The sequence below is a fragment of the Perna viridis genome, chromosome 1 (genome assembly GCF_037379345.1).
Source record: "Perna viridis isolate PV_CMFRI_1.1 ecotype Kerala chromosome 1, ASM3737934v1, whole genome shotgun sequence".
NCBI lineage: Eukaryota > Metazoa > Mollusca > Bivalvia > Mytilida > Mytilidae > Perna > Perna viridis.
The window spans coordinates 53,394,159-53,407,281 of NC_142445.1; the positions used below are offsets into that span (position 1 = coordinate 53,394,159).

At 32.3% G+C, this 13,123-nt stretch overlaps 1 protein-coding gene across 2 annotated transcripts in view; it reads right to left on the reverse strand.

The window, feature by feature from the left end:
• Positions 1–3,402: 3,402 nt before the first annotated feature.
• LOC148629360 (palmitoyltransferase ZDHHC21-like) overlaps positions 3,403–13,123 on the reverse strand; it is a 32,777-nt gene continuing 23,056 nt past the window's right edge. For both annotated transcript variants that reach the window (XM_088549239.1, XM_088549232.1), the window contains exon 8: positions 3,403–9,565. In XM_088549239.1, coding sequence (XP_088405365.1) covers positions 9,445–9,565 — 121 coding nt within the window. In that variant the 3' untranslated portion in view covers positions 3,403–9,444. The remainder of the gene's footprint in view (positions 9,566–13,123) is intronic.

The window sequence follows — 13,123 nt, forward strand, 5'->3', positions numbered from 1 at the left end:
CGAGGTGCTTTTTATTTAGGGTGTATACCTCTTACACATGATCACATATTATACTATTACTGATTTTGATTAATTTATTTAATATTATTATTACCCATGGACCTTTTTGTATTTACCCCTGGTGACTTTTTCAACAAATAACTATCCAAGCATACTTGTTTGTCTGCAAAAATCACAGGGAGATTTAACTAATAGAGTAGAATCATCTTTTAATTAGTATAAAATTCAAATGCCTATCAGGCTATCACCCTGAGGCGAATCCAGACACACTGAAAAGGAGAGGGACCAGCCGGGGTTCCTCGGAGAAAGGGGGATGCTAGGACATTATTTACCGTTTTTTTGGTAAATTTTACATATGAAAATGACAAACTTTCCAATAAAAAAGGGGTCGCAACCCCCTGCATCCCCTCTGGATCCGTATCAACTACGCAGTTAAGCTTAAGTACAATTCATTAAAAATAAAGTAATAGATTCAAAGTTAACCGAAGTCCATAATCCGACCATGTTTTCGAATTGTCCAGTGTAAGTAATGTTGCAAACAATCAGTCTTTAATTGAATCTGAAAATTGAACCTATAACGTCGATTCTAACATTAATTACATACAGCCCGACTAGTATATATATCCCAGATTTTGGGGTGCCTCGCTTCATTCTAATTACTATTTCCTGCTCAGCAATCACTTGACAAAAATGAACACGAGTCTTCTAATCTAATCAATACAAGGAGTCCATGTGACTACGATCGCTTGGACCGGAAGTGAAACTACTGAGACCTTTGACACAACTGGACAAACCGGGTTATTGCGCTGTAGCTGTATATTATGTTGTTTTGGGGCCAGCTGCAGCCTACCCATTGGTGTGAGGGTTTCCTCATGAAGACCCATTGGTGGACTTGAGCTAACATTTTTCATCCCGGTGGGGTTGTTGTCTCTTTAACTTATTCACAATATCCATTTTCTTTATATGTATGTGTTTTTGGGATGGATTTGTTACACCTATTTGTATTTATATAAGTTTTTGGTGATTTTACAACGAACGTTAGTTCAGTCAACTCAAAATGTAAGAACTATGAATATTTGGAATTTTGTAAGCACTGCATGGAAGTTTTTGATTCTAGTTGTTACAAGAACAAACTTTCAAAGATTACATGATGTAAAATATAACTTTAATTATACATTTGTGTTTCCCATATTATTTAGAACTGTTTTTCCTAATATTTATAAACTGAATGTCAATGTTTACTACTGATTTCTGAAGTATAAACTGTAATCGATAATTAAACAGTATCCAACCTCACACCCATTCACAAATTTTGTTCCATTTCACCCTTTTTCCCAAATTTTCAAACCTGACCAAAAGTTAATTTGTATTTACAACTGTACACAAAAAAAACTTTTAACTGATTAGTTATCCTACACTGTAATTGTACTCAAATGAAACCAATGTCGACCTAAGAAAATAATTTCCTTGATGAACATAAAATTTTCCATAATTAGACACTTTTTATTTTTTTTTTATAAATGTGAGTTTTCCTCCAAATTTTACGTGGTTAAATCACTATTCTTCACTACCTGAATATTAATCATAAAATATTAATGTTAAGATCAATATTTTGACTGATAGTATTTAAATGGAATGAGCTATCATTCTCCCTCAACGACAGAACTATACCCATCAAACAAAATCATAAGCATCTCGGAACAACTTAATCACAAGAATGGGCGTCGCACATAAAGACACGATCAAAATATCATACAACCTGTTACGAAAAAAAAATATAGATTAACTGGTAGCTTTATCCCACCGTGTATATTCAGACTGATTCATTACTCTTCAGATGTAACAACTAGAGGCCACAAGAATCATCACTGGATCTTAGTGATCATCTTTATCGCGGAGCTGACTTAGAACCATTACCAAATACTGTTAGAAGACGCCGAATAAAAATACAACTTCTTTTTAATATTCAAAGTGGAAATGCCCCAAATTATCTCCATATTACCATAAAAAATTCAACAACAGACTGTCAATGATCACGAATTCATTCGTTTCGTCAACCGTTCGCGAATGGAATAAAATTGATAGATCTACTCGCGAACTACATTCTTCCTACTTCCTTCTTATTACTCACATGGTCCCTGTAAAATTAATATCATATTAACTCAACTTCGGTGTTCAGCGGACCTTTTCGATGTAAATATTATATCAAGTCCACAGTGCAGGCGTGGGTCACTAGGTGAAGAAGTTTATCACGTTGTCATGGAATGTCCAAATTACTCTAAGAAACTCTTTTACAAAATTTAGCCGGATTAAATTTGCCGATAGAAATTAAATGTTCATTTGCTGACTAGAGTCTAATGAGGTACTAAAATTTATATAAAAAAATCGAAACGCTACCTCGTAAGTTGAGAAGTCATTTATCAAAAGGTTGTTTACTGTTGTCGAGTCCGAATTTTTCTATTATTATAGTTGTTGCTTTGTATGTAAATGTCCAGCAGAAATTATTGTTGAATTGTTGTATGCTTCTATATTTATATTGAAATTGTTGTGACATGATGTATTTAAGGGGAGAAGACCACGTTAGTTGGAAAAACTTGTCATATTCCCAAAAGCCCAATAAGAGACAAGAAAAGACGCGTTACATATAGCAGTTATTCAAACGATAAGCTCATCTTTAACCATTTAATATTATCTAAGCTAAAAGAGACGCGGAACCTAATTCCGTTTTAGATTGTTTACAATAAGATATCTGTAAAGACTATAATGATCGAGTTCAATGATTAAAACAATAAATTCTTTAATCAAGGTATTACCACGACCCATGGAAAACAGATGATTTGCCTTATTGTACACCTAGAATTCCAGATACCTATCTCGTAAACGGAAAGAATAACAGGATGGTTAGAAGAATGAAACCTTTCATGTTAGATAAAGTTGTCACTTGTAATTATTAAATACCATCATCTCAGGCAGACCTATCCGTGAGCTTGTTAACTTTTTCACGGCAGTGATGACTCAAACAAGTAAATAATTCTATCAAAGATATTTTAGGACATTTAAGAGGCAACAACTCAATCAAGTTAATGCATACAGTTGTACGGTTGTACCCATTATTTTACTTTGTACATGCCCACTCCAACTAATTAGAAAGTTGACATTGGACAGCAACCAAAATTGCTCAAAATGTAAAACTTACTTAGCGAAGGTGCAAACCAAACCACTCAGATCATTGGGGAAAATATTTTTGCCAGAAAAATTTCCATTTTTTTTCACAAACTCTGAAAGTTTAATTGTATAATATACCAACAAGCATTTGAAACCAGAGTAAAGAAGAATCTGTCTGGAATGAAATTGACCGGAATCGTAGTAAGTTACAATAACAAACTGATAATTAACTCATCATTATCCATAAGAAAACATTTATTTAAAAATGCATTCGTACATATACAAAATGTTTAAAGAAAATATAGTAGAAACATTTTCACAACATAACTCCATCCAGTCATAAATTACACTAACCACTTGCATTGTATTTTTACTAAGCTGACAAATGGTGGAATGGATAATTCATAACATCATATAAAACATAACAAAACGTTTTCAAATAAATAGGCAATGTGCTTAATTATAGTACAATTGTTGATTAAATAAAGCTTTTAACATAGGCTTTAAAACAGTTCAACTACTAATGCATACACATCAAAAATACTAATAGACTAGTAGAGGATATGGAAGCTGAATAGCTAACTTCAAACAGTAAACTTCATCAAATTTGGCCTGAAAAGTAAGTAAATCCTTTCACAACTCAGATCTGGACTGTGGAGGGACTTTTAAATTAATTTGAAGAAGGAAAGTTACATACATTTTACTGCATTAAATTATTGAGATTAAAGATGAAATTTGATTTAATTCTCCAAATGTGGTTCATTGTAGCCATATTGTACATACACTAAAATATTATACTTATAAGATTTCCATTTGTTTACTTTCTTAAAAATAACTGCTGGTCCATACAATGCCATATGGATCAGTAGGAAATATGGACCTCCTCACTTTCAAATTAAGAACATGATATCATAAGTTTAGATGTTGTGTATGTTTTTTTTTTATAAATATAGAAAGTATAATATAGCAAATAGTTCATGCTACTTCGGGTCAAATTGCATTATTTGGACCATGTGGTCACAGCAAAAAATTCAATAGACCTCAGTTACGCCTTTTTTTTTGGTACATATATTACCATATGACCCTCAGCATCATGAACTATTTGCTAAATAAAAAGCTTTGCAGGGTGCAGTTTGATCTGACTGCAGAAGTTGAACCCTGAAAAGTTGGGACAAGCATGGATACATCATTCAACTTTACACACTTTGAATTTTGATTACGATTAGATATTTGAAACAGGATAAAAATTTGACCAAAACCGAAGTGGTTATGTTTAGGCCATTATTCCTAAATGGTTCGAGTCAAGACCAGCTAAATCAATGCCAAATTTACTGTTGGGATATGGCTTCTTGTGGCACACTTTCAAAGCAATCCATTCCCTTCCACTACAGTTATCATCTAGAAATAATAAGAAATACTTGTTTCTGGCCAATTTGTAGCCATTTTTTCTAACTTGGCTTCCCTTAAGGTATGGGAACTTGTAGTAAAATTTATATGAGGTCCATTCACTTTTATTCAAGTTATTATACAGACATAAGGAAAATGCTCATTTCAGGCCCCTTTTTGTCCCCTAATTCTTACAAAATTCAAGTCTTATCCCCCAAAATCAATCCCAGTCTTCCTTTTGTGGTATGGCACAATGTAATATATTTTCAAAGAGATTCATTCACTAATAGTCAAGTCATTGATTGGACATCAGTATAATGCGTATTTCTGACTCCTCTTTTACGTCCCTAATTTTTTAAATCGTCAAATCTTTACCCCCAAAGTCAATCCAAGACTGACCATTGTGATATAAAATATGGAGGAACAATATCAGACATTCCTATGCTTTCACTAGTGTTAAATAGTTAAATTTAAAGAAATGCTTGTTTTAGGCACCTTTTTGGTCCCTTATTCTAAAATGGTTGGGGCTGTAACCCCAAAAACCAATGCCAATCCTCTTTTTGCTGTTTGGAACCTTGTTATTAAGTTTCATTAAGATCAACTAACTAATACTTAAGTTATTACATGAAAACTTAGTGTCTATGGACAACCAAGACAACAGTGCCATACCAATATACAATAGCAATTTTTTTGGCAATTGTATAAAAACTTAAAATAGGTGGAGAATTACAGAAAGATGGATTTAAATTTTGTAAATTTCTCTCTCATTGAGGAATAAGTTTTAAATGGTATTCATTTTGCATGTTTTCAGTAACAATGAAACCATTATTTAAATTTATTGGTAAACCTGAGCTGACACATACTACCATGCAATTTACATAAATAATGCTGACTCACTCATCATTGCTAATAAATGTACTTTTACTGCAGTTACAAATTTCTGTTGGTTTTATGCTTTACCCTACTTTTTTGAAAGGCAATGTTGAACTGGACTGACCATCACTGTCATGCATGTTCAATTAAGATACCTGTAGGAAACCAAAGCACTACATGGATGCTCTATTACATTGGTTAGAACTCTCACTAACCTGGGTATATTTTTTTTAAATACATTGTGTTGTATCTTTAAAAAAACAAATATCCAATACAGGTAAAATATGATCTAGACATGAAAGGTAAGAATATTCATTTAATGGGGGAAATACATGTATTTATATTGGAAAAAAAGACTAAGGTTACTTTATTTTCGAATAAGATCATACTGGTAAGCTTAGGACACCCCTTACTATGGAAAATGACAAAAAGACAAGATTATTTAAATGATTTAAAAATTCATACTGCTATTCTAATTCACATTTAAATGACATTTTACTCTATCAAAATGAAAAATGAATGTTACTACAATTTTTGATTATCAAAACAAAATTTCACAAATAATGCATATGAAATCCATACTTACTCACAAACAGTACATCTCACCAAATTACCATCATTCTGATGTAAATTTGTTAATATATAATATCAAAATGGTTAATACATGGAAACAGAAAAAATGATCCTGACATGTAAATTAGGTGGTAGATGAACATCATACAATGATACTGTAGACAATTACTGTTCCAGATTTTTTCCCTAGACAGTAGCAGATTTATTACATCATTTCTGTAATAATGTAACTTTTTCAAACCTAATTTGAACATGATAAAGGTTACCAAGAATCATATACAATATTCTGTAAATGACTGTTTTTAAATTATTCACAGGAGTAAGTTTGTAAACAGCTCAACAAAATCTCTTCAAATTTTTAATGAGGAATTCAAGAAAATGATTCATCTAATGAGGTAAATTAAAAAGAATTTTTCCCTTTTTGTGCAAGTTTGTCTAGGTTCTATTATACAACAATCATTTGTCTATTTGGATTTCAAGTTGAGCACTTGCAGTTTATTGCAGTCCTAGTATTCATTAAAGGGTAGAAAACAAATATCACATCCAAGTCCCAGAGTAAAATAAAACAAGAGGCTCCCAAGAGCATGAATTGCTCATCTGGTTGAATTTTGCCTTTCAACGGCAGTACATTTAACAAGAAGTTGTTGAATTTAGGTGCCTAAAAATGATAAACTAAGAAAAGTTATACTATACTATGGTACTTATAATGACAGATCCTTCAGCCTGGGTTCAGACAAGGCATTGCAACATTAGAAATATATATGGTAGATAATGATATATTGACAAAAATATTGTTAATCAACTCATCGACAAACCCAAAAAATGTTTGTTGATTATATAAAAAATCACTGGAGCAGGAACCTCTTAGGCCAGTCAGCAGTGTTCCTGTTTTCAGAATTTCTGGATCTGCCATTGCAACTACATATAAGATCATATCAAAATGTTTATACCTTAATTGGATACAATCAACTTTTTCATTTAAGAATTGATAGTTCATTAAAAATGTGCTATGGTCATCACTTTTATATGAAACATCAACAAGAGGCTCCCTGGAGCCTGAACCGCTCATCTGGTTAAATTTTTGCCTTTCAAGGCCAATAACTCTAACAAGTTGTGGTCTCACTAACCACTTCCGGGTCAAATGGCCACCCCCCTATGTAGTACCAAAAACACACTGAACCTAGACATATGCATTGTAAGTGCATTATTTGTGTGTATTATGATTAAAAGTAGTCAAAATAAAGCTGAGAATGTGTACTTTAAAATCATATATGTAATTAACTACAAAAGCGTATGAATATTGTTTACATGTGTGAGTAATTTGCCTCCATGCTGTCAGTTAGCAGAACAGGTAAAAATGTGGATTTTCAGTATTATTTATTCAAGTAAATTTTGTGAAGAATTTCTACTATCATCGTATCATTAGCATAATGATTTTGGAAGCCTTGTTTTCCAAGCTTCGCAATGGTATGCAACTTTAAGATGTCATTTGTCCTGGGAATTCACAGTGAGACTTTGAAAATTACTTTTTTAACATGTAAACTAATGGAAACGTTAGAAGTGGTTAGTGAGACCTGTCCGACAATTTTGCCTCCATGAAGACTTTGGTAGGACTTATCATAAGGATCATTTCATCAATTGAAAGTTTCATTCTATCTATTATAGTTTTCAAGATATTGGCTGAAAACTGCTAAAACGTAATTTTTTGCCTTTCAAGGGCAATAATTCTTACATGGAGTCATCTGAAAATTTTGATCCCTGAAGACTTTTGAAGGCCTTATAATAAGAATCATTTCAGCAATTAAAAGTTTCATTCTATCAATCATAATTTTAAAAATATTGGCTGAAAACTATAAAAAAAAAGAAGTAATTTTTAACCTTTCAAGGACAATAATTCTTGCATGGAGTCGTCTGACAACTTTGATTCCTGGGGGACTTTTGTAGGCCTAATAATAAGGATCATTTCAGCAAATGAGATACTGGCCAAACCTAACTGTTTTGGAGATATATGCAAAAAACTACTCTCTGACCCCTATGCTCAATTTTTAGAAATAGCAGCCAAGTTTTTTTTTAACAGATCAAAAAACAAAACAGTCATTTTGTTTAGGATACCCTAAAAAACAAAAATACTAACATTCATTGAATTGTGTATACTAGTTTCTGAGGAGGAGATTTTTTAAAGTAATAACATCAGACAGCAAAAAAAAACTACAAAAAAGGGCAATAACTCCAACATGTGTCAACATATTTTCACCAAAATTTGACCACAGATATGCTGAATACATTTACTTAGTCAACATTTGGTAAAACCTAACGGTTTTGGAGATATATGCAAAAATCTCCTGTCTGACTCCTGTGTTCTATTTTTAGTAACGGCGGCCATGTTTTTAAACAGATAAAAAATCTAAACGGCCATTTTGTTTACGATACCCTTAAAAACAGTAAAACTAACTTTCACTGAAATCTGTACAGTAGTTTTTGAGGAGAAGATTTTTGAAAGTAATACTATCAAAAAACAGCAAAAATACATCCAAAAAGGGGAATAACTCCAACATGGGTGAACAGATCTTTGACCAAAATTTGACCACAGACAGACCTCATCATTCTGAACACTTTTACCCCATTAGAATTTGGTTAAACCTAATGATTTTGGAGATATATGCAAAAAACTGCTGTCTGACCCCTATGCTCTATTTTTAATATAGGCTGCCATGTTTTTTAACAGATCAAAAAATCGAAATGGTCATTTTGTGCAGGATACTCTAAAAACAATCATACTAAGTTTCATCCAAATCCATTCTGTAGTTTCAGAGGAGAAGAATTGTTAACGATGACGACAAACGCCAAGTGATGGCAATAGCTAACATGGTCTATGGCCAGGTGAGCTTAAAATGAAACATTTAATTCCTATAATTACATTTCATATGTTTCTCTTATTTTAGATTTACATAGAAAATAGGCAATATGCATTGATCAATTTAAGTAGTCCACATAATTGTGGGCAAGGCCGATATAAATAGAAGATGTGTTTCATCGATTCATAAAACATTCTTCAAACATCACATATAAAGTCAATTACACAATGAAATTAGCTTATTTTAATGAAATACACAGAAAATGTAATTATTTGAAAATGATTCACTCAATATTTCTTGAATTTCAGACTTGAGCGTATTTAACAGAGAAATGTGGATAAAAAATTAGGTTAAGACATGGATGGAAGACTTTTTTAAACAGATATGGAAAAAACAGCACTTCCTTTTCCATAGAAGAGTTAAAAGTATATTTTATTTATCAAAATGAATAAAATTTTAACTTAAAAACTTCTGCATGTAGAGAGAATATAATATTCAGAAGAGCAAATACTACGAGTCATTTTGCAATCATAACATAGTTTTGTATATCAACCCTCATTTAATTTTATGTATTGTTTAATATCTAAAGCTGCTACACTGTATTGATGTATTTCTGTGCTGCTCTTCTGTTACCAACTGGAAACAGCCAAAAAATTGGATGACCATTACCACACAGGTCTCTGTATTGTGCATAAGCTGGATTTGTCTTTTGTCTGCAATGAAGAATAAATATGATTAAAGTAAGTTAAAAAACCAAAACAAACAAAAACTGAGCTGCACTCCTTACCTTTTCACTCTTGCAATGCTGCAACCAGATATATCCGGTGGGGGTTTCCATTTTTGGGTGTTCTGACTACCACAAAAAGTATGACTTTTGGAGGGGTAGGGATCATTTCTTGGCCCCTTGCCAAAACAGAACTGATCCATAGTTCTTTATATCACCTGGAATCTACAGAACAATTATAACCACTTTTACTATGTCAACCCCTTGTATTGACTACTTCTGGTTTAAAGGAAACTGGCAATAAAAATGAAAAATTGTCAAGGGGAATTTTTTTACTTTAATGAATCTTATTTGGCTTCAATTACCTTTTGAGGGTACAAGCTGTGGTTTAAATGAACTTTGAATCCTGTCTTGCCCCAGGTGAGACCCACATCTGGCAAAAAATGACAAGAGACCCATTTTTCTGTACCATTCTTGGGTGATAAATCCATTTTTTTTTCAAATTTACATTGAAAATAAATATTGAGGACACCATGACAATGGTGATACATTGAAAACAAATATTTGGGATACACTAGCAATGTTGATACATTGAAAACAAATATTTGGGATACACTAGCAATGATGATACATTGAAAACAAATATTCTGGATACACTAGCAATGATGATACATTGAAAACAAATATTCTGGATACACTAGCAATGCTGATACACTGAAAACAAATATTGGGGATACACTGGCAATGCTGATACACTGAAAACAAATATTGGGGATACACTGGCAATGATGATACATTGAAAACAAATATTGGGGATACACTGGCAATGATGATACATTGAAAACAAATATTGGGGATACACTGACTGGTGATACATTGAAAACAAATATTGGGGATACACTGGCAATGCTGATACATTGAAAATAAATATTGAAGACACAATGACAATGGTGATACATTGAAAACAAATATTTGGGATACACTAGCAATGCTGATACATTGAAAACAAACATTGGGGATACACTGGCAATGATGATACCTTGAAAAAAATATTGGGTATACACTAGCAATGCTGATACACTGAAAACAAATATTCGGGATACACTGACAATGCTGATACACTGAAAACAAATATTGGGGATACACTGACAATGCTGATACACTGAAAACAAATATTGGGGATACACTGGCAATGATGACACATTGAAAACAAATATTGGGGATACACTGACTGGTGATACATTGAAAACAATTGACAATCAAATATCATAAGAATAGAGAGATTGCAATGTCTATAGGGTTACATGAAAGACAATTTATTATACTTAATTTTTTTATAGAATTAATGAATATAGAAAGTTTATTTGGATATTAACATATACATTAAGTTGAATAGAAACATATAAGTACACTATCAATAGATTTCCTCACACAAGCCAGTTATATATTTATCCTTTAAAAAATGGGTCACACTGACAGAATGATTCTCCACAACAGTTAGGAGAATACTAGTTCCCTGAGACTTGCTGTAGACAGGTGTAGAAGATAACAAATCTTACTGATGATAAAATTAAACAATTACACTGACCCATCACTACTTATCAATTACATTTTTCATTTTGTGATTTCAAAAGCTTACAAATAATCACGTCTTGGTATGTTAATTTAAAGAAAATTGAAAAATAATTTCCCTGGTAATCGTGAGCACAGCAATGTTCTAGAACTGGTACAACTTAACCTAAATTACACTCATGAAAGACAAGATAATGCATGTTTGAAGTTTACATAGAATTGACACAAGACTGATTTACTTGCAGTATTCTACCTGGCAGTAATGAATTTCACATGGGAAATATCAAATGATTGCATAAAACTTGATTTTTTGATCAACCATTCCTATCAATTTCTCATCTTTCAGGAAGACTAATCATTTCTCACAGAATTTATGTGATTCAAATTATTTTGGAAAGTAATTTGTTATTGAGATATAAATACAGGTTGTTGCATACCTTTTTATATCTAAACGAGCAATTAATGAATCCTTGAACCAGCAGTGTATTTTACCTCATAATTGATGTAAGTACTTGTGCAGCATCATAAATATCAATTAGAAGGGGGAGGGGTAAAGCTACACAGAATCATTTGAACACTCTTACATTTATTGTGCCAGTGGCTAGCTGGTAGAGAAAGATAAAATAACTAGCCTGGTCTCAGTTTTTTTAGTTTTCATTGAGAAAGATACATGATGAACTACAATGAGCAAGATGACAGACTCCAAGTCCAAAATCAAGTGAACAAAACCATATAGGTCAAAGGGCAATAAAATTTAAATAATAAATCTCATTTAACTAGGTTTTAATGGTTTTTTGTGATAAAAAATTTAAATTTGAAAGACAGCAAGAGCAAAAAAGTAAAACCAGTACATCCAATTGTGGTTTAGTTTAGGATACCAACATTTCCCTGAACTACTCAAAAATAACTCAGTGAACTATTACAGCAATCTGTAAATTTATTCATAACTTAGTAATCTTTTTTTTTTTACTTCACCCATTATCCATTTTCAAGCATACATGTGTGATTGATAATATGCTTGATAAAAAAGTAGATAGAAAGCAACATTAATGAAATTGAACTCCATCTACCGGTATTTATAACCCTAGCTTTGATAGATAAATCACATGTTGCTAATTGCAATTAAACTACACATAAACAATGTACTTTTAAGGATTTTTTATGGAGTTTTGAGTAGGAAAAAGGCAATTCTAACTTCTGTGCAAAAGTCATGATTTAAAATTTCTATTCAAAAAGAAGGGAGGATTACACTAGAAAAAAATCTAGTAAAAAGGGCATTAGTGGAACATTAAATGATACCCAACCATGTAATGGGGAAAAAATGAGGATGGCGAGATGTTCAAAATGTGGCAGGGTATGAAAACTGTGCGTTACTTTGGAAAACCCCTACTCCCCTCCTCAAAAACCATATAGAAAACCCTAGAAGTGATTTCAGGCATTCAGATGTAAAAACAAAATAAATAGGAAGTGCAAAATAGATCCACATAGTAAAGAATCTGTAAAAGTTTCATCTTATTCCATTTAGTAGTTTCAGAGGAGTTGCAGATTAGAAAATGGTCCCCCCTTGGTCGACCAATGACAAAGTACATTTTTTGCATCAGGAAACCCTGAAAGTCATTCAGATGGAAAAACAAACTTGGAGGTGCACAATTTTATCATGAAATCCATTCAGTAGTTTCAGAGGAATTGGGGATTATAAGACGGTCACCTTGGTCGACCAATGACAAAGTCAATGATTTCTATCAGAAAACTGAAAAAGTCATTCAGATGGAAAAACAAAATAGGAGGTGCACAATGGCATAATGTAATAAAGAATCTGTGAAAGTTTCATCAAACACCTTTTAGTGGTTTCAAAGGAGTTACAGATTAGAAGATAGTCCATACTTGGTCGACTAATGACAAAATCCATTTTTGCATCTGGAAACCCTGATGAAGGAACAATCAAAATCATTGAGAATTTTTCAGACCCTTCTAT